Source organism: Drosophila simulans, chromosome 2R (genome assembly GCF_016746395.2).
Source record: "Drosophila simulans strain w501 chromosome 2R, Prin_Dsim_3.1, whole genome shotgun sequence".
Taxonomy (NCBI): Eukaryota; Metazoa; Arthropoda; class Insecta; order Diptera; family Drosophilidae; genus Drosophila; species Drosophila simulans.
Window position 1 is genome coordinate 18,693,911 of NC_052521.2, and position 21,820 is coordinate 18,715,730.

At 45.5% G+C, this 21,820-nt stretch overlaps 6 protein-coding genes across 6 annotated transcripts in view; 1 reads left to right on the forward strand and 5 right to left on the reverse strand.

Moving 5' to 3' along the window:
- Positions 1-11: 11 nt before the first annotated feature.
- Positions 12-21,820, forward strand: part of LOC6735581 (epidermal growth factor receptor) — a 38,717-nt gene continuing 16,908 nt past the window's right edge. The window contains exon 1 of the mRNA XM_016168695.3: positions 12-862. Within this exon, the coding sequence (XP_016028937.1) occupies positions 709-862 (154 nt within the window). The 5' untranslated portion in view covers positions 12-708. The remainder of the gene's footprint in view (positions 863-21,820) is intronic.
- On the reverse strand, positions 13,477-14,541 carry LOC6735576 (serine protease grass). Its single transcript, XM_016181424.3, has 4 exons — positions 14,321-14,541; positions 14,220-14,265; positions 13,988-14,166; positions 13,477-13,924 (listed from the first exon to the last, which is right to left on the reverse strand). The coding sequence occupies exons 1-4, from the start codon at positions 14,520-14,522 to the stop codon at positions 13,518-13,520; spliced, it is 834 nt and encodes a 277-aa protein (XP_016028938.2). The 5' UTR covers positions 14,523-14,541; the 3' UTR covers positions 13,477-13,517.
- LOC6735577 (serine protease grass) lies at positions 14,653-15,794 on the reverse strand. The gene is made up of 4 exons (XM_002082461.4): positions 15,518-15,794; positions 15,408-15,456; positions 15,176-15,351; positions 14,653-15,123 (listed from the first exon to the last, which is right to left on the reverse strand). Exons 1-4 carry the CDS (start codon positions 15,777-15,779, stop codon positions 14,717-14,719), a joined length of 894 nt encoding a protein of 297 aa, XP_002082497.2. The 5' UTR covers positions 15,780-15,794; the 3' UTR covers positions 14,653-14,716.
- Positions 15,775-17,226, reverse strand: LOC6735578 (chymotrypsin-like protease CTRL-1). Its single transcript, XM_016181422.3, has 4 exons — positions 16,797-17,226; positions 16,701-16,743; positions 16,466-16,644; positions 15,775-16,411 (listed from the first exon to the last, which is right to left on the reverse strand). Exons 1-4 carry the CDS (start codon positions 17,005-17,007, stop codon positions 15,993-15,995), a joined length of 852 nt encoding a protein of 283 aa, XP_016028940.1. The 5' UTR covers positions 17,008-17,226; the 3' UTR covers positions 15,775-15,992.
- On the reverse strand, positions 17,322-18,466 carry LOC120284451 (serine protease easter-like). Its single transcript, XM_039292489.2, has 3 exons — positions 18,208-18,466; positions 18,114-18,156; positions 17,322-18,059 (listed from the first exon to the last, which is right to left on the reverse strand). The coding sequence occupies exons 1-3, from the start codon at positions 18,431-18,433 to the stop codon at positions 17,507-17,509; spliced, it is 822 nt and encodes a 273-aa protein (XP_039148423.1). The 5' UTR covers positions 18,434-18,466; the 3' UTR covers positions 17,322-17,506.
- On the reverse strand, positions 18,610-20,496 carry LOC6735579 (serine protease grass-like). The gene is made up of 4 exons (XM_016181421.3): positions 19,437-20,496; positions 19,328-19,370; positions 19,094-19,266; positions 18,610-19,035 (listed from the first exon to the last, which is right to left on the reverse strand). The coding sequence occupies exons 1-4, from the start codon at positions 19,666-19,668 to the stop codon at positions 18,638-18,640; spliced, it is 846 nt and encodes a 281-aa protein (XP_016028941.2). The 5' UTR covers positions 19,669-20,496; the 3' UTR covers positions 18,610-18,637.

Here is a 21,820-nt window from a genome sequence, read left to right on the forward strand (position 1 = left end):
GTTCAACCGAAGCTATATAAGCAACTCGCAACAGTCACTCTGTAAATTTGAAGATAAATTTCAAACCGCGCTGTCCGTGTATCAGTTTCCAATCGAAAACATCAACAAATAACATCATAGATAACTGCGCTTGCGTATTCGTGTAAATCGCCGGGCAAATTATCACCGGTTATATTACGAAAAGATATAAATATTATGATATTTTAATATCAATATCAAGTGCAATTCCACTGGAATCGTAATTGTTTATATTGTACACAATAATACACAGCAGGCGGAGCTTGTAGGCCAACAACAGTGTGTGAGTGTGTTAGTTAGTGTGCATGTGTGTGTTCGCCAAGTTGGTTTCGCATTGGCTTCAGCTTTTTTGTAATCGCCCCCGCGCGATCGTTCGCGTTATCTGTGCGCTTTTCGCCACATTACGATTTGCACGCTCATTTCGCGAATATATATACAGAGAGGTCAAAACAGAGATCGGTTCAAAAGGTGTAGTGGAAAGCTCGTTGCTAATCGCCGGTCAAAGTCTGGCTTTTTGAGATGGGGCAAGGAGGAGCGTCGGCCACGCTTGACTAGGCACCACCCATCATCAACGCCCGCGCCACCCCCTCCCCCTCCGGAAAAGCAGCTCGAAGTAAACAAACAATTCTGCCGAGATTCGCGTGTTTGTACAGTTGGTGAATATAAGCAAATCGACCCCGCATCGGTATCATGATTATCAGCATGTGGATGATGAGCATATCGCGAGGATCGTGGGACAGCAGCTCCCTCTGGTCGTTGGTGCTGATCCTCGCCTGCCTGGCATCCACCACCACAAGCACATCGGTCAGCAATGCCGGCTATGTGGATAATGGCAATATGAAAGGTAAGCTCTTTTTCACCACACAGTCGAGCTTCTGTAACTCGAACCGCCAACTGGCGGCAGTAAAGCAAACATACACATATGTATGTAGTAGTTAAGAATTTAAATGGAACTGAAATGTGGCACATAAAAGTTGTCGTTTTTTGTTAACTCGAGTTACAGAAAAAACAATTGCTAAAGTTAAGCTATATATTTCTTAAACATATTTCTGCAATGCAGATCAAATAAAACGGATATTGCCGAAATTCGTTGTAGGCCAGATGCACTGTATTTTTTCTCTAGTTCTGCGTATCAGCATGAGACACTCGTATTTGTTTCTGTCTGATAGCAATCCGGCAGATACCGATGGAAAATGGCAAGGTGCTGCTGGGCACCGAGACCCTTCTGAGATCATTCATGGGTGCGGAACAAAGGGGGCTGCTGCGGACAAAGATTGATAAAAGGGATTCGATTCATTCATTCAGCAGGGGCAGCACGAAGAGGAAGTGAGTGCTATCTGTATCTCTCGATCCCTTCGCTTATCGTGCATCTGTTCAGATCGAGCAGCAGCCTCGGATTCTGTTCGGCTGCGAAGGCTTCTTTCACTGGTTCTCTGGTTATATGGTCATAGGGAAGAACAACAGGTTTCCCGTGAGCAGTGATTTCCCATGAGCAGTGCAAACACACACACACACTATTATGGACCTTTTCTACCTGTTCGTTACCTGTGTGTGTGGGTACTACCAGGTAGAGCCCATTAAGCATCTCGAAATATGAATGAAGTACAGATACACTGGCAGACACAGATACAGATACAGATACAGCTGAAAACGCAGACTCGGATTGCCTCGTTAAAAAGGACAACAACTTTTGGCGATGCAGCGGCGTTTATTCAAATTTCCAGCTCCGTTCTATTGCTGGCCGCCTCAAAAGCTTGCTGGCAAAAACCAGTTTCGGCTCTTTGAGTTTTTCTTGCAAAAAAAGCGAGTGAAATGAGTGAAAAAAAAACAAACCCACATGCATGTCGCCCTCCCCTCTGCGACCGACTTACGGCTGGTTTTGCTGGGTTTTTGTTTGGTTTTTGCCCAGACTTCCTACCACCTGCGCCCCCCGCTCGCCCCCCGCCGCTTTTCGCCAACAACTCCGTACGCATCTGAACCGTGAGATTTTATTTCATGCAAAAAAGCCAACACAAGAGCCAACGAGCAGAGGCGCAGGCAGAAAAAGTAGAAGTACTCGGCTGCGCATGCGCAACACAGAACGAGATGGCGAATGCGAGGGCAGACAGAGACAGGGCGACAGAGTCGCTGGTCGACCTGTGCAGGTGTTTTGCGCTTGCAACAAGGAAACCAGCTTATAAATTATAAGTTCGGCTCGCTGCAGTTGCAGCCTTGTTTTTTTTCGGTTGTTGTATGCACGAATCGGTGGTCGTTAATGGCTTATTAAAAGGGTTCAGAGGTTGAGGTTGAAGTTTGAAGTTTAATTTAAACTGGGAGTAATGTGTTACATTTTATGTAATTTAGGGAATTTTAAATATATATAAATAGTGAGACATTCGGCCTGTAAACTTGTAGATATTATTTATGCCCACGATACTATAATGATACGTGACCGTAAACGCGGTTTTCATTAAATGTGATGATTACCTTTTACGAGTAGGTGAAGTGGAGATTATTTTTGGAACCGTGAAAGCAAAATATTTTTGCAAGCGTATGAATCACTGCGTCTTATCGATTGATAAGGCCGAAAAAACAGTACATAATTATAAGCAAACTGCACACAGCTGGGCCTATAATGAGCTGGGGTTTTTCCAGCTTGCGACAAAATGAGAAGATACGCATGCATTAGTATCCTGTTTAGGGACTTCGCTTCCAGCGAAACAGGAACCGGCTAAGTGGCCAGTCGAGGATCGCGACACATCCCATTGTCGAGTCGAGTGTCTGGCCCTTAAAAAAAAAACATATTTTCGTCATATTTTTGAGAGCACATAAGAACCGGCTGGCAGGTAAGGAGCGCTCGCCCACGTCTCAGGTTCAAACTTTGCTTTCTCCTTGCGGAGCAGAGTATCCGATTTCATAAAGGACATGCCACATTTCGTTGAGCTCCGTTCCCGGCGGATGCACAGCCCAGAAAGTTCCCATGTCCTTTTAGCTGGAAAATGGAAAACCACTCGAGCTGCATGCGCCAGCCGCATGTCTGTGATTATAAGAAGAGCCCACTTGAGAGCCACCAGCATTTCTCGCATCTTGGTTCTCCCACTCAATTGCATTCCGTATCTTGAGCATGCTACTGTTACTGCATCTACAAGATACATTTCTGCCCTTTGTTTTTGGGGAAACGACGCTGCTCGGCACACCGATTCTCACGTTTGTGGATGGCCAGATGGGAAGTTGGGGGGCAAAGAGGCCTGCAATCATAAATAATAATCAATTTCCTGTGCCCAAAATGTTTCCCATCGCTCCGCAAGTTTTCCATTTCCATTCTCCAGCTGGGGAGCGTATGCAACTGCAAGTTTTTCCTTTCTGCTGAGAAAATGTACAAATAAAATCTGACAGCACAACGCGAGGTGAGGGGCCAATCAGCCGATTGTTTAAAATGTATTTATTGTTTGCCGTTTTCCCTCCGCACCCATGCGTCTCTCCTCCCGCGCTCCGTTTGTTTGATTTGTCGAACATTTGTGCACATATGTTTCCCCCATTTGCATGCGAAGCCCACCTACCGCCACCACCCCCACCCACCCAAAATGGAGGCTGCCAATGGGGGCATTCTCTGAGAGAATCCGCCTCGGATTCCGCGCTGCTTCGGCTCGCTGCCTCGTTTTGTGGCCGCCGCTCGGCTGCGGAGGTTAAGTGTTGGCCCAATCAACGGCTGCCCCATTCGCTGCCCATGACGCATGCGTCCTCCTAAACTAGTGAACTGAACTAAGCCCTAAAGTCATGGGATTACTTACTTTTATTTATGGTATTTAAAAGTTTGCTTGCAGAATACCAAAGTCATCTTACATCTACTAAAATTCTGTTAAATATTCAAAAAGTTGCCTTTTATATTTATATTCAATCTTTTATATACAATTCAATCAGCAGTATGTTTGGAATACATGCCCATTCTTTGATTTTCCTTTACCAAATACAATTCAAACAAATTTGTATATCTTACTTAATAGCTTTGTTGCAAGCATTAAAATTTTCTTAGTCCAGGGTATTCCCCGCTTTTCTACCCACATCCAGCTTCAATTTATTGTTATCACAGTGCATGCAGCTCCCCCAAATGTATCTTTTTACTGGCAACATCTCTGTTTTGTTTATGACTTGGCCAAAAATACGAAAGAAGCAGATTGCGCCAGCTGTTGCCGGCTTGGATGCGATGGCTTGAGATGAGGATGAGTTGGGGAGAGGATGCGATGCGGGACGGGGGCTGGGGCGATCTCCTTACCCTTTTGCCACATTGTGCGGATCAAGAGATACTGCAATTAGTGAAGGGGGCACTTGCAACATCGGCGAGTGTGGGTGGTGTTGCCGCGCGGGACGGGGACTGCACCATATGTCACTTCGGTAAGCTGAGCCCTCGCATCGGATTACCACTTAGCCATAGCTGCTCGCCCCGCGATCTCTCGATCCCGCAGCCCCCAATCTGGGTGTACATATATGTATGTATGTTTCTTCTTGAGCTGCGTCCATAAACATAAATCCAAGCCGGACGAGCTGTTGTTTTTCTTCTTCGCTTGCTTGTTGTTCTCTGCCTTTATGCTGCCGAAGGTTCTGGGCCGGAAAACGCCAAAGAGCATAATAAGTTCAGATCCAGCATCGGAATCGGACTTGCAAAGACAGTGCGCGGCACGAATGTAAGGTCAACGGCGTTGACAGTGATCTTGCATAATTGCAGGGCCACGGAAAAGGTATGGCCCCACCCCGGCTTAAGGTTAAGTTTCCGACGCCCCTCGATCTTTTTCGTTTTTTTCGGTTTTTTTTTTTTTTTGGTTTTTTGCGCTTGCCCGTCTGGCCGAGAGCGAGAGTTAACCCCTTGATGGCCGCGGGGTCAGCAACGGACGCATGTGAATCATTGACAGTTTTTATGAAGCGCCGCATGCATCACTCAACGACATCTCAAGAAGCGCCCGCTGTCGCCTCATGTCGCTCAGTAGCCCGCAATGGGTGTGATGAATTCCATGTTGCTACTTCGACACTGTGAGAAATCGGAGTATGGTTTGCATCTTTAATTCAGCTGGTTAAGCAAGTTCAAATTTCCTTTGAGAATACAGTTTTTGATGGTTTGAAAGAAATCATAAGAATTATTTGTTGTGCAAATGAATGGTATGTTTCATTGTGAGGGAACCGCACCCCACTTGCTGCCGCCTCTCGAAATCATTTCAAATTCAATAGAGGCAACAGCCTGCCAGCCGGGAAATATTAAAGTCAAGCGATGACGAAAGTTTTTATATCGGAGAGTCGAGATCTCGCGGTGGAAAAAGCATTGGAAAAATTGGAATGTTTATGCCGAGCCGAAGTCGAAAGCGTTTGCGTTAATTAAAAACAATTAAAGTGGCAACGTTTGTGGGGTGCCGGGTGGTTCAGCGGGTGCCGGGGGTTGGCCAGCATCGGGGTCACCAGTAGTGCTGGAATGGTAACCATACTCGTATATATATATATACTATATATATCACGCACACCAACCATCCGCAGATCGAGCCGAAATATAAAGGCTTGAGCGGCAAATGTGGGTCGGGTTAGGGGGAAGTTGACTTGTGGAAGGGCCACCGCTTTCCATCTTAACCACCCCCTCACCCTCCCCCCGCGATCGGCTTGACTTTCCATACAAATTGTATAATATTAATTGCGGTTAATTGGGATTAACAGCTGCGCCAAAATGTTTGCCGCTCTTGATGCACTCGGCTCAGTTCACATTGGGGATCAGTTCCGCGGAACGCCGAAAGGGGTAAGTTAAGTCAGCAGCTGGGGGAGTGGCCCAAAGGGTTGCCACTTTCCGGCTGCACTTAAAAAAAAACTCTGTGCATTTCAAAATGCAGTATAGTATGCCACACACAAGCTCAAGAAATTTAACAACCTCTTTTAATTGCTCATAAAGCAAATGTGGCAATTAGTCACAATATTTTTCAGAAACAGCTTGCCATGATTATCAAACTAATACTTTTTATTACCACCTTTAAGCGTTAATTTGCAGACAGCATTACCTTAAAGTGGCCAACTACTTTTGGTAATTGGAAAAATGCATTGCCTGACACAATAACTCTTAAATTTAATTTTCGGAAGTAAACTAGATTTTTATGACGGGCGTTTGCTAACGGAAACGAGGCTCGACCGGCTCAAAAGTGATTTGCTTCCGAACGGGTTTTACATCTCCAGTTCTAGCCACGCTTCATCATCACTGGGCAGCTAGATACGTATGTGTGCAGCCGGTTCCCATTTCCTGGCAACGTGACGACAAGTCTTTCAGAATGTCCCATCCGCGGATGGGCACTTTGCCATTCGCCATGCCATCGTGGATCGCAGATCGCAGCTCCCAGTTTTGAATCCGCCCAATAAACCGCCCCATCCGGCGCTGGCCATCCGGTGTGGATCGACTGGTTTTGTGCTGCCCATTTGGTGGTTGCCTTCGCACAGGATTGCCGCCCAGCCATAAATGTGATGTGGAAAATGAGTAAAGAAAATCGTTATGCTCCGCATCCGAGGCAATGTGATTTTCCTGCCTGGAATTTCCGCTCTTGTTGGCGGCGCGCTAATTACGCCGATGAATGAATGGGCTGGTATGGGCTGGCGACACACCATTTGGGCCCTGTCAGTACCTGTTTGGGCCAACGCCATCCGATTGGCCGCGTGCATTGCAAACACACATGTGGCAGCAAGTAATTGTTTTGGCCGCGCCAGAATGTTGCAGCGGAAGTAATTTGAGGCTGATGATGATGCTGCACGCCGTCTTCTGTCGCCGGGGTTAATAGGGGCACTCGGAGGTTAATGGCTATCCTATGCACTTGCACTCTGGCTTCTTGGGGAGTGGAAAGTGGATAGTGGGGAAAACATCACTAGTGTTCCACGAAATCATTAGAGGCCCGCCGAACCCAAAAAGGGCTACACTGAAAACAAAAAATGATCTCAAAGATTAGGCATCAAATTTCTTAATGAGATACTTTATTCTCATTGTTGCTAGTACTTTTTTTACAGTGCTGAGATTTTTACATGTCCAAAGCCAAGCCCCTTATGCATACAAAATGAAGAAACAGTGAAGAAACACTCAGCGGAAGAGAGACGGATAGTGAAGAGCCGAGTGAGACAAGAGAGATAAGGCCAAGCCATTCAAATTTAAAACTGCATTTTCAATTTTCCAAAATGCTGCCCCCCTCTTTTTTTTTTTGTCTCCCAAGCATGTGAGAAATGATGGAATCTGGGGTCATGTCAATGGCCAAGTGGCATTTCAAAAGATATTCAAAATGGGTCCGGCTCTTGGGAAAGCGATTAGTGTGTCAGATTATTATGAAGAACACTACCCAGCCCAGAATATTCAAATTCCAAATTGACAGAAACTCTTTGCCTGTGCATATGTCACAATGAACGCAGAAACATGAACCAAATAACAAGCATTGCCAAATGCACAAAGTCCGATTGAGCAGGGAGTGGCTACAGACAACATATGAATTTTACCTCGGATCGGATCGGTATTGAACGTATATGTATATATATGTATATATATATGCATATATGCTTTGCTCAATAAAAACCCAATTGACAAATTGTCATGGCGATCACGTAGCAACAACAGCAAGACAACAACGTGTTCTCCGAAGATTTGGGACCCAGTGCAGCGGACTTACCACTGGGGTAAAAGTGGGATCCCTGTAGCAGAACTATACCATACCATACCATGTCGTATCTCTTGCCTGCTCAACTCTGGGCGACCTTTAGATTCTAGTTGTTGACTTGTGCTGATTGCAGCACTAAAATCACCTCGACAACTACATCGTGTACACATGTAGGCACTTCATCATAACCCAGAAAAAGGCCCAGCACAGCACAGCAGCAGTGTCTTGGGGAAAATACGAAATACAAAATACCAAATACAATATACAGAATACGAAACATTTCCAATTCGATTTCAGATCTTTTTGTGAGGCTCAGCACGTTTGGAATATTTTTTTGAAATGTCAGCAGTTGCGCCGTATCAGTGGAGAACCCGACGCCATTATGGTTATAATACTCGATGCTCATTTGTATATATGCTCGTAATGCTTGCTGTTTTTCAGTTGAACTATGGGGCATTCATTTTCACATTATGTGGCGAAAAAAGAGGCAACCAAATACGAAAAAAAAAATTAAGAAGAAAGAAAACTGATTAACAAACTGTGTTAAGCACCGCAGATCGGGCCGAATTTTTGGTGCTGAATTGAATTTTGATGAACACCCGCTGACAGGGAGACCTTTTTTCAGGGCTTGGTCCGTATGGGTATCTTCTGGGCACGGAGACCCCAACAAAGCCCAACGAAGCCCAGCAAAACCCAGCAAACCCAGAAGGCCCAAAAGAGCCAGAAAACCGGCTCTGCGATGGATCACAGCTTCGTCGTCTTGGGCTCCGGAAGTAATTAATGCTTTAGTTTATTTCATTTTTTTCACCTCATCCCGGCGCGGCTTTTGTTTGCCACATAAAAACAGAATCTATGCCCCAACCGAACGATGCGATGGCGAGTGGAGTTGGGAGCTGGAGTGCCAGTTGGAAACTTTCACCAGTGCGCGCCAGCAGCTAGCTGTGCAGATGTAGTTGGCTTTTTGCACTCGCTGACCGAATTGTCAGCTGGAAATGATGTGAATTTTCCAAGATGCCCAATATGGCGGGGGCCACTCGTGGTCCCAATATGGCGCTGCTGCAGCGACATAATTGTGATCAATTGCCAAGTGGCATCCTACTGACCAAAGCGAGCAAGTTGAGCACTCCATTCCTGGTTGCACAGCCTGGCTGCCACTCAGTGTTTACCCTTTGTCTTCGCTTTAATTAAAGCGACCAGGAGCCGGGATCCGAGCATCAGAGTAATGCCTTGTTTGCCAACTTGAGTTGCCATGCCGCAATCGGGCATCTGCATCGCGTCCAGTTCCTCCTCCTCCTCCTACTTCTCCTCCTCCTCCGCCAGTGAATGCGAGGCCAACTATTCCTCCTCCGCCAGGTGCCACGGGTTGAGTCTGCGGAGTTAACGATCCGCACATGGTTTGATTGATATACCCCAGCCTCTACGCCTAGAACAAAATTCTATTTTGATGAGAACAACATATAGACATATGTGCCAAAAAGTAGCACTAAAATCCTTAAAGTCAATCAAACTAGGACCTAAACTTTGCATATGACTTTAAGTACTGTTCTCCCGATTTGTTTGGTTCTAGGCCAGCAATTTCGCTCAGTGCACGTGTGCTAGAGCAGAAGACTCCGGCAGAAGTCACTGGGCCGTGGCCAAGCCCAGTGGTCACCCAGTTGGAGTCAGAGGCGTCTGGTATCGGTCGTTGGATCGGTCGGTCGCAAGCTCATTTTTATTTTTTTTCATTGTTCCACAGCTCCCTGGGTTTTTTTTGCTGTTCATTAATTGCCAACATTTCATATTTTATTTCAGTGCTTTGGCGCTCGTGTGTGTCTCTCGCTCTTTTTCCATTTGTTTTTCAATTATTTTATTTTGTGCCCGCCGCTGTGTGCGCTTAATATATATATATATTGTTTGGCTTTTTATTTATTTTCATTTGCTGGAATCGAGCAGGCTGGTTGTCGCCAGCGTTGTTCGGTTGTCGTCCTCGATTCTTCTGTACATTTTGTTATTACACCACGGAAATTCCGCTTGCACAGCTCAGCTCAGCTCGGCTCGATGGCGGACTTTCTGCCCCAAAACAGTGCAGCTCAGCGTTTCGATGCGGACTATTATTGAATTACCCGGCCAATCTTCGATAGCTTTTGACATGACCCATGGTCTGTGAGCAGATAGTAGCCGGCCAGAGGCGTGATAAGGCAGATTACGGACTTTGTTCACCAGTGCGGAGCGTGGTATTTGTGATGATCCAAGGTGATCCATCCCACCCATATAGATTTAGTCGCTCCAACCGACAAACATTCAATTGCGCAAGCCAACTGATAGATGCAGATACATATGCATCATGCAGATACATATCTGCATCTCTGTGGAGCATAACTATGCATTTGGTGACAACAATGCAAAGTGCAAATAAACATTTGCCAGTCTGCCATTTCATTTGCGCTTCAATATGTCGAGCATCCGCCTACGAACATCATTTACACATATTTATTGCCCATCAAATGATGTGAAGCCACGATTTTGAGAATCTGCAGTTAGCACTTAATTAACATTCGGCCGCTTTGACTCCGCCGGATTTCGATTCGAGTTCGGGGCTCGTATGATTTATAATGTGAGAAGATTGCCCCTCATTCTGAAACCTCGAGTTCACTGCGGGTCAACCTTTTGTTTCCCCAGCCGTCAGGTGGGCATTTGCATATGAGAGCGATTGCTGCTGCGGAGCGGATGCCGAAATTGTGGGAATTCGGAAAGCGTTTAGAGCACAATCGGATGGCGGCGGAGATGGAGATGCGGTATACTCAAAAAGGTTGAGATTATAATTTGAAAACAATCCAGCAGCAACTGGAAATACATAGTATTTGGGAAAGAACTTAGCTCAATGGATATGAATTAGAATATAAGCTAATATAAAGCCAATAAGTTTTACTATAACTTTCTCCCCTAAGTCAACTTTTTTTTATCGCCGTAATATTCCCCCTTTGCTCCAGTTTCTTACCTAGAAACAGTGTTTTTATTGCCTCTACAATTGGATTCCTAGAAATTATGAAATTTCAATTGGCTGACTCACTGCAGCAGCAAACTATCTCGTCTCGCTTTGAAATTCTTTTGTCAAACTGTGGCATTGACCTTTGCATCTGTATCTTTCGTCGCGGTAAACAAAACCACAACAAATTGGCACAGATCGCAAAATCCCAAGTGCTGCTAACCCACAATTAGCATCTGGAACTGGGATCTCCTCGATCGCATCTGTCAAGATGTGCCACAATTTATGCTTGACATTGCCACCGAGATGTGCAACTGTGTTTTGGGGCAAATGCAGTGACGATTCCGATTCTGCCGCAAAAAAAAAAGTGAGTGCGAGTGCGAAAAGGGAGTGGAGATCATCAGCTCATCTGGCTGCATCTTTTTTTCTGGCCTGTTTCAGTGTCGTGAGAACTTTTTCGCGTTTGGGCGCACAGCGTGTGAATTGAAAGTTGGGTGGAAAGCGGGAGGATGGGCGGAGGCAGCCGCGTTGGGTTGCGGAAACTCTCTGGGAAGCGAAAGTGTTGCAAGTGCTGGGAAAGCCAGCCAGCAAAGCGGCCAACAAGCAACAGGCAGCGGCAGCACTTGTCAGCGTTTTGCAATTGCCGTGGGTATCAATCGAACACATGCGCTGCTGCAATCTTGAATATCTTAAAAAAAGTATTTAAAACAACTGAAAACAGAGACTTAAGATCTATCAGCTAATCACCATCATTTGTCTTTCCATCTTTGCAGGTGAGTTCGCTGCAGATGTCCAATCTGGGTCTCTATGCACACGTATGAGTTGAGTTGCATTCGTGAGTGGACAATTAAAGGTTTGTAAGGCAATTAGGCAGCTGAGCTCGTGACGAAGCTTGGCTCGAATGCATTGAATGAGTGTCCGAAAAAATAAAAGATAGAAAACAATCGGAACAAACAAGAATCCCCAAACGAGAATAAAATGCCAAACAATTGGAAATTCATTAAGGCCGGCCGCTGTGGCAATCGCCGGCAGTATCGTAATCAAATGCAGCATTCAACTTTAAACTGCAACGCCGGTTGAGGCAGCGCAGGCAGCGGAACGCCGTGGCACAATTGTTTTGGCCGGGCCAAAACGCTGGTCTCCGTTGTCGTGGCGACGAATCCGGGGGATACCAAAGTTATGCATGAGGTGTTTTATGGCAAGAACGGCTCGCAGTAATTGCACAGGAAAAAATTATTAATTACGCTTGATACGGCAGCGAATTAATGCGTACTGTCCCAATGAGTTACCTTTACATTTGATTGATCATTTTACGGATCATAATTTAAATATCTTGCCAACTTAGTTGAATCTATTAATATATGCCCTTAGAACAAAGTAATTTTCCAATTAAAGTTGCTAGCTCGTTTGGCTCAGTGCGCATTTGCGGAGTGCAACAGATACCCAGCTGGCAGCCAATTGTTGCACACGGCGATATTGGACAAAAGGCCAACTTCCCACTTTGCGTCCACCCCCACCCCCGTCCATCAAGCCCTTAGTTCGGTGGTGGCGACACCGACACGCATGCGCATTGCCCGACAAAAGGGAGTTCGAATTCGAGTTCCCCCGCTCTTTGACCCACCCCGCCCATGCTGCCCATGGTGCGGCTAGGGGCACGCAGAAGAGAGCAAGCAAAACAAAGCACAGACCAAAATACCAGGTTGGAAAAACTTAACGCCTGGTTGCCCACATCGGGGGTTCTCTCCCCCACGAGTCCCGCGATCCAAGTGAGTGCGCTTGCGCCAACGCCAACGCAGCAACGAATCTGGAGTTTGGGCCAAAGTATGACCTGTGGACGTGCAGCAGTGGCACACGGGGGTTAATGGTGTTTCGTACTAGTTTATGTGCTGCGACGACCATTGTGCGACCGCCGCCGCATAACTGGAACATCGCTGACAGGCCAGCACAGTGGGCACTGGCGGTGGCGGACAACCTGTGGATTTGCACGGCCGGCACAAGCGAACTAGCATTCGATTTGTTCGGTTCGTGATTTCACAAAGCGGTGCGAATCGACGACGGCCACAAGGGCTCACCTTTGTACGCCAAACATGAATAATGCTCATGAATCGATCGATAATCGCAGTTCTGCCCTCTGTTTCAAAGGCTTTTCAAAACGTGTTGACTTAGCTGGGAATCGTACATATATGTATACTTCAGGCTCAGCCTCTAGTATTATTACATCTAGAAAATATCCAAAAAATTAACATGTATTATGCAAATATTTTAAGCGTAGGTTTTCAAAACATTATTGCTACCAAAACTGCCATTGAAAGGCAAAATAGGAGTTTTTACGGGAGTTATTACATTAAAAATGATTTTTGCGTTTATATATTATTTACAGCTATTTGACAGTACAAATGTAAAAAGTGTCTGAAATTTTAGCGTTTATATTGAAGTCTACCTTTGGGAGACTTGCGCCAACGACCACAATTTCTATACAACTTTTATCAACTTTTAGAAAATTCAGAATTTTAGAAATTCAACAAATGCAGTAATTGGTTCGAGTCTGCACTAAGCTCGTGGTGAGGTATGTGTATGGTGGTGCACTTTATTCACGATAGGTGGCGCTAAGAACGACTGTGTAAGATATAAAAATTACATATAGCGTTCAAACAAACGGTAGATGAGTAAAATGTAGAAATGACAAACAAACGGTAGATGTTGTAGAATCTAACGAATGTATGATGTAGATGACGCTGAAAATGAAGCGAAATGGAGCGAAGTTCCTCAAATGACCGTTAGCGGTCGCTTTGGTCTCTTTAAAACCCCCGCTTAAAAATTATTTTGCGATCTTTTGGTTCTTGTAAAGAGAATAGAAATTAATTATTTCACTTTAATTTTTTGCTGAGAAAAGAATGCATTCTTCAAAGGTGAGAAGTGCTCAAAGCCGTCATGATCCAATCAATATGTTCCATCACGTTTGTGAAAACACTGGGACTGAGGCACTCTGCGTTGCCATAGCTGACAATTCCGACCTGAACGAAGACCACTCGACCGTTGAGCCGGATGGCGTGGCCCATGGGTCCTCCGGAGTCGCCGCTGCACGACACTCCGGACTCGTGACTCACGCAGATCTGATCCCTACGACGGTCAACCCAGTATGTATCGCTGCACACATACCAATTCACTCTGATTACCCGAATGGACTTGAGGATGGGGTTTGGAGTTTCAGATGGGCTGCGGCCCCAGCCAGTGGCAACCAGCCTGTGGAGTCTCTCAATCTTCGGCTGAAGGGTCGTATTTGTGATCAGGCAAATGGGCTTGATGTGAACTAAGGGAAGAAGAAACTTTTGAATTGCTATCTATCTATGTGTGCCATATATGTATCTTGAACCTTTATACTCCACCGACTTGGCCAGCCGGAGAAGTCCAATGTCATGGATCTTATAGGTTCTGGAGTAGCCCCCATGCCTGAAGGCCAGATCTATTTCAAAGTCCTCTGAAGGTGGCAGGCAATCGGAGCCGTTGCAGTCGATACTAGTTAAGCTATTAAACTCGCCCAGTCGCACTGTCCTATGAACAGACTCCATTTCAGCTGAGTTAGTAGGGATTCACATAATACCTACAAGTTTTCATCCGCGCGTATGCAATGTGCTGCTGTCAGGACGAATCCTTACGGAAAAACGGGTCGTAAGCTACAGATTACTTTCGTTTGGTGCATGCTTACGATGGTTTATGAGAGTTCCGCCACATACAAACTCGCCAGATTTGTGCAAGTAAGCCATCCAAGGACTCTCGGATATGTGCGCCTGGTGCTCCTCATTTTGGAGTGCCTCCAGTGACATATATCCGCAGTCGGGCTCCAGAAATTGGGCAGTTGCATGGTGATGCCATGGAAAAAGAGACACCAACAGCAAAATACAGTACATTGCGCATGAAGCGAGCAGAACAAACTGAACCATACATATCAGTGGGTTCTGACTTCATGGCAGAGTAAGCCTTATCATTCCTTCATATATATATATGAATGCATATATCATATATATGCACTTATGCATGTACAAGGTTTCAGAGATATGCGGTTTATTAAGGTTCAAAGCATCATACATTCGTTAGATTCTTATTAATTTTGCTTGGTATGAAACTCGATCCAATTCGCAAAGTGATTGACGTTTGTGTAGACAGTGGGGCCAAAGCAGTGAGCTGCTCCATAACTGACCACCCCGAAGAGTATCACCCTTCTTTCGGACCCAAGCCGTACCCTCGCCGTTAGCGGTCCACCCGAATCACCCTGGCAAGTGGAACCAGTGCTGCTGGCTACACAGATATGGGTGTTGTCCAGTTGTTTGCCAAAAACTTGGGCACAGTAGCTGAGATGGTGGTGCGTCAAGGATGCTTGCTGCAGGACGGGACTGTTTATGCGGGATTCCGTGCGTCCCCATCCGGTGGTGTTGAACTTAGACAGGTTTTTCAGTAAGTTCGACGACCAGGTGTAGTCTCCCATTAGCAAACAGATCGATCTAATGTTTTCTGCATCGACAAATCTTTGTATTAAATGCGTATGTAGCGCTCGCCAGCTTACCTCCATACTGCACTGCCGTCTCTAGTCTGAGCAGAGCTATGTCATTCTTTCGGAAGTTGATGTAATGATTGGGCACAAAAGTTCTGGTAACATTGATTTCCTTGGGCCGTGGTATGCAGCCATAACTGGAGCAGTCGAGGGCCTGATTCACGTCGTAATCACCCAAACGCACTGTCCTAAATCGAAAGATTATTATCCAATTATCCAATTCGGATACTCCGAAGACACTTACAATTGACTTTTGGTTTCGCTTTTGCAATGGGCAGCCGTCAGAACGTATCCTTAAAAGCTTGAGAAGGTATTCATGGTTCTTGAAAGAGCATTTTCCAACAAAATACATACGTGGCGTGATGAGCGATCCTCCGCATTTCATCATCCCGCGCTCGATGATTATCACCATCCAGGGATTGGACAACAAGTCCGCTGGTTTGCCATTGATCACACGATATAGTCCCGGCTCAGATCTGGCTGTAACGCACTGGGGATCTAGTAAATGTGGTTGGCCCTGTACCTTCAGGAAAACCAGGGCTATAAAAAGGAGCTGCACAGCTCCAGTTCCCATTATATTCATCTGTAATAAAGCTCGAACTGACTGAGAATTCATTCGCCAACGCCATTTATTAATGCATATCAGAGAAAAGCTTATCGTTATTTCCCAGTCATTCGACGTATGTATAAATTCCAGGAATTATGCGATTGACTTGAGTTCTCGGGACCCGATTGCATTGAATTGGAGCATTTCTACAAACAAATTGCATTGAAAATGATTGCATTTATTGCAATACCGAAATGGACAGTCCTACAAATCCTACAAATCTTAAGTAGGAGTGAACCTTTGCACCATTCCTCTAATCCAACTTGAGTACTGTAAAACATTCGTGAATACGGTAGCTTCACGGCATTTAGGAGCCCCATAGCTGATTATTCCGAACAAAAAGGGGCGTTTCACTCCCGAAAAGGTAAGCTCCGCGCTCAACGGACCACCAGAATCGCCGGCGCACGTAAAGGATTGCGAATGGCCAGCACAGATGTGTGGCCAGCCTATTTCCCTGCCGAAGATTTGGACACAGTATCCGCGATCCAGGTGGTACAAACTAGCTGTCTGAAGTTTTGTGCTCGTGGTTTCAGATTCCGTTTTGCCCCAGCCGGTCACATTAAACGTGCTAACATAGTTCAGAAATCGTTGCAATTTGCTCTCGTCCGAAGTTGTCAGCACACAGATCGGTCTTATTTGAACTGGAAAAGAGGAGTTCTTAACTCTTTATAGATACGAATGAGTTGTATGCTTACCATTATATCTTACGGGTTGGGCCAGCAGAAATAGGGCAATATCATAATTATGATATTCCCCGTAGAACGGGTGCGAAAATATCCGCTGCACGTCGATTTCTGCGCCTAATGGTGAGCAATATTCGCTTGAACAGTCGTATCTGGGCGTATTGCCATTATATCCACCCAAACGCACTTTCCTTTTTGAGTAAAGATAGATACAAATTTGAACTGAAAAAGGTTCGTAGTTACTTACAAAGGGTATAGGCTTTCGCAATGCGCTGCTGTCAGAACAAATACTGGAAAACACACATATTAATTTCTCATCATCCTGCTAAGCTTATTTACGTACGTGAGCTTATCAGTGAGCCACCACAGTAGTGATAGCCCCTCTGGAGTATCTGTACCATCCATGGATGCGACTGTATATCAGTATTATGACCTCCTAAAATTTGATTGCGGACTCCAACTGGTGTTTGCACACAGTTCGGATCTAGCAAATCCTGGCCAAGCGATCCGTATGAAAGAAGCGCGAGAATAAAGCAAACCAGCAGCCATTTCATTTTGAACACAATAAGGCAATGAGGCGTAATCTGCACATTGTTTTAGTACATTTCTTGTGGCAGCACTCGTTATCATTAGGTGTTATACCCATTACTCGTAGAGGGTATACTAGATTCGTTGAAAAGTATGCAACAAGTAGAAGGAAGCGTTTCTTACAAAACGCCCAAAACTCCCACGTCCACACTTATAGAAGTTTGTTTAAAATTTGTTTCTCATTTTATTCTACAACATATATCGATAAGCCAGAAAAATTATAAAATTTTGAGTCGGCATTTCGACTAGCTGAGTAACGGGTATCGGATAGTCGGGCAGCTAGAATATAGTATTCTCTCTTGTTTTTTATTGACAAAAACTTATTCATATGCGAGTATATGGCTATGGGGTTTTCCTTATAATTAAATAAGTTTAATAATTCCGTTTAATAAAAATCATCCGCTGGATTTTTACTGGATTCATTATGCAACCGTTATATTTTGTTTTTGCAAACGCTTCACCGCATTACATATTCCCTGCGCGGCGAACAGTATTTACGATCCAGTCCAAATGGGCCATTACGTTTGTAAAGACAGTGGCTTTGGAGCAGTCCTCATGTCCGAAGCTGGTGACTCCAAACTGGAACACCGTTTGGACATGGTCATAGGTTACGATGGCGGTCAGCGGACCACCGGAATCTCCATTGCAAGTGTTGGCATTAGCTCTTTCCGCGCAGATGTGATTGCGATTGATCTGCTGATGCGAATACTGCTTCGCGCACTCAGATCGGCGAAGGTTAAAGAGCGAGGTCTTCTGGAGCATCCGGCTAGACGGGCTCGATTCGGTTTGTCCCCAGCCGTAGGTTCTAAACTTGATAATGTGCTCATCAATGTTTTCAAAGAGCGGGTCCAGGAGCAAGCAAATCGGACTTATATTCTCTGAATAGTGCACTTGCTTGGCCAGTCTCAAAAGAGCCAAATCGTGCTGGTTAAAGTCATAATCTGAGTGGACAAACATGGCATCGACAGCGAACTCCTGTGCTTCTGCTTCTTGGTCGAGTGCGCCCAGGCGGACCTTTCTATTGAGATGGTTGAAAGTTGGATTTAATCCAAGGATGTTGCAGCATACTCACAGTTCCCCGTTTGCTATACAATGTGCAGCCGTCAGTACGAAGCCTGAAAAAAATAGCTAGTATTTCGCTCCACCTCACTCTGTTGATAACTTACGATTTGTGATTAGTGTGGCTCCGCAATGGAAACCCTTTTCCCCCATGACCATGGCCATCCATGGAGCACTGGCTATTGGGGCGTCGTGACCTCCGTGAATTTTGAATTTGCGAATCGGAACAGTGCCACACGGATGCTCCAGAAAGCTGCCACTTACCGAGCCCAGCACAGCTACTGAACTGCTGGCCAAAAGTACGGCCAGTACAAAGATCTCAGTGTTTTTCATACCCCAGCTGTATGAACATACAGCTAATGGTTGAATAAAGTTCGCAACTGGGATGTTTCGCTTTTTATGAATTGGCTTATCGCCTCTCGGAGAGAAGAGAGCAAGCTCTTGCTAAAGATCATACGAGCTTGCTTTGAATCATTTAATCAGAAATGAACTAAAATAAAACCAAGGCGTTTAATAGTTACTTCTTTTATCCGAGACCTAAAAATCTGCAAATCGCACGGCATTAATGATAAAGTTCATATGGTGCAAAACGTTCGTATAGACCCCCATCATCCTACATGTTCTGTGTCCATAACTGACTATACCGAACTGAACGACTCGGGACACACCACCAATTGTTATTTTAGCGGATAGTGGGCCACCCGAATCACCCCTGCACGTGGATGAAGTGTAGTCCCAGGCACAGATGTGAGACCAATCCACTTGGGTTCCAAACATCCTCGAGCAATAGGAGCGATCCACTTGGGTAAGGGTTGTTGTCTTTAGGACGTCGCTAGGCACTCCCTGCTCTGTGTCGCCCCATCCAGTGGCAGTCAGAGTGGTAACGTAGTTTAAGAGATTGTAGTTGGTCAGCAGGCAGATTGGCTTTACGTAGTCTGTGGTGGATTGATTGATGTTTAGCAAATATCCTTCAGAAACTGGCGTCTGGCTTACCAGTGAATTCCACCTTGGTGGCCAGTCGGAACAGGGCTATGTCGTTTTGGGTGGCTTCCACATAAAGGGGGTGTTTTATATACGCATCGACCGCAATTTGAATGGCGTTCGGCATGGAGGTAGTGGAACAATCCGTGAGGGTTGACCTGTTGAACTCGCCTAGGTATATGTCCCTTTAAAGAGGTGACAGGACTTCGATTAGGGATTCCACCCAATAAGTGGTGTTATACTCACGTGTGGTCATCAGTTACGCAGTGCGCAGCACTAAGAACAAATCCTGTAAATCGTATGATTTATTTTTCGCGGTTAAAATTTCTTATGGTTTTCCCATCGCCCTACTTACGGTTCGTGATGAGGGATCCACCGCACATACTTCTGCCACTATATACCAATGCCATCCATGGATTAGCAAACATATCAGCCGGCCGGCCATTGACAATCATGGGAACCGCATTACCATTGCCATAACTCGAAATCGAAACTCCGCAATTTGGTTCCAGGAATGACACAGGATATTGTCCATTTCCAAATGCAATCCCAGTGAGCAGGATAATCACAGCTGCGGCGATCTCCATTTCGAATCCCGTACTGAGAGATTGGCGGTTCAAAATTTGTGTTTTATTATTTGAGGTACGCGGCGATAAGGCGCCCAAAATGTAATAAACACAATATATTCGGCACGCGGTATTTCCATTCTTATTATCAATTTCACTTGAATACTAAATATTATATTATGTACAATCTATTAAGAATTTTTGTTGGTTATAATTGCGAGGAATTTCGCTGGCGATCGAAAGAGGGGAAATGTGACCCCACAATTTCCAAGAATTCCCCCTATTTCTCCTCGCGTGTGTTGATGCTGAGCCACCGATTCTTCGGAGATTCGTATGCCCACGAAGAGAGGTAAGATCGGTTGGTGTGGTGTGTGGGTTTGGCCAGCATCTCGTACTCCGATCTCTCTCCCGATTTCTCGCTGGCCAGGTTGAAGCTTTGGTAAGTGGTGTCAGAACCGGTTCCAGTTCGAAAATCCGACTGCACACAGTCAGAAAAACAGAGAAACCGAGAGGAGGGATATATTAGCTACAAAAACAACGGCTGAACTAATCATTTTCATTTGAAATAAGCAAATGAGCCGCAATAAATGAATAGCATTGGAATTTGAATATTCGTATTGGAATGCTCGAACTTCGAACCCAGGCGAAAGACACGATACGATATTAATTTTCATCTAATTATGAGTGCTTTGTTTGGATTCAGTGTGTGTGACAAGCGGGCAAAATCCAGCGTTGGTTTTATAAATTGCGATTTTATGGCTTTGTTCTAAAGCGTTGCTCACAACCGAAAATGGTGCGATGTTGTCCAAAAGGCATGTAATTGTTTGTATTTCTTGATTTTACTTTTACAGAATGATATTCGTTCGATAGAAGTCAAAATCAATCATATTTCATGAAGGGTGAATCCCCCTTCTACCTTACATACATGTATACCCATAGTTATGGACTTTCATGACTGTAGCTGGGCATGGGCAGTAATACCCTAGCCATCACTAATCGGGAGTGGATCTGGATTTCTGGATTTATTGACCTTGCCGGGCCTGCTGCCAGTGGGGCGGCCTCTGGAGCTGCAGGAATCCTTACATCTCGGAATGCGGCTGTGGTCGACTGAGGCGGCTGAGGCTGAGGACCGAGGACTGATGTGGCTGATGTTGCTGCTGTTGTTGCTGGTGTCAACATCGGCAACATCGAGCAGCAACAACACGTTCGTGGTCTTGACTTTGGGCCGAGGCTGCGACTGTGTCGCCGCACGTACAACAACCATCTTACATAGCCGCCGATTAGCCAAGGTAACAAACGAAGAACTGGCCCAGACCCGGCTCGGATCCAAAATGAGCTATCTCACTGCGCAAATCTTTCACTTCTTGGTCGCTTGCTTTTCGCTGGCTTTTAAGGGCCTTCCATGCCTGCAAGCCTGCCATTTATCGCAAATGCATTGTGGCAGGCCTCCCTACTCCATACCACTTCACTCCACTCCACTTCACTCCATTCCACTCCACTCTTCTCCACTCCACTCCGATCCATTCCTCCTGAGCGCTCCATCTTGGCTGGCTCGGCTTTTGTTTCATGCTCCATGGCTAATGGCACGCAGGCTCCACAGGTTGCCGCTGTCGAGTGTTGTTGCAACATGCTGTTGTCGACGGGCGCCCTGCACTCCAAGGTCCAAAGGCAAAGGCCTACGTAGGCCCAGTCCGCACACTGAGAAAAATAATGAGCATCGTTAGCTGAGGGGGTTTTCCACTGACTCTTATATTTCCCACAAGTTGTCTAGACAACATTTAAATGTGTTATTTTTATTGGTTTTCTTCTTAATTCTATTTTAAGTATTTATGCATAAGTTTATTAACAACATTTATTTTGGATGATAACATGGGGGTTTTTCTGTGTGCAGCACACGTGTGCGTGGCTAAAACGTCCGTTTCTCAGATTCTCGGCTCCTCTCCACGCTTATCGCCGCCCGATTCTCTCTCTTTCTCCGATTCTCCGGAGGTGGTGCTTCTGCTTATCTGACCGGAGTGGCATTGGCATTCACTTCGTGCTTTATGCCCGGATTAAATTTTAGCAAATCGAACCGATGCGCTAATTGAACTTGTTGGCAGCGTGCGCTGCCAAAATGGCCGCACCACACAATGTAGCCAACATATACTCGACCATAATTTACATTTAGCGGCAC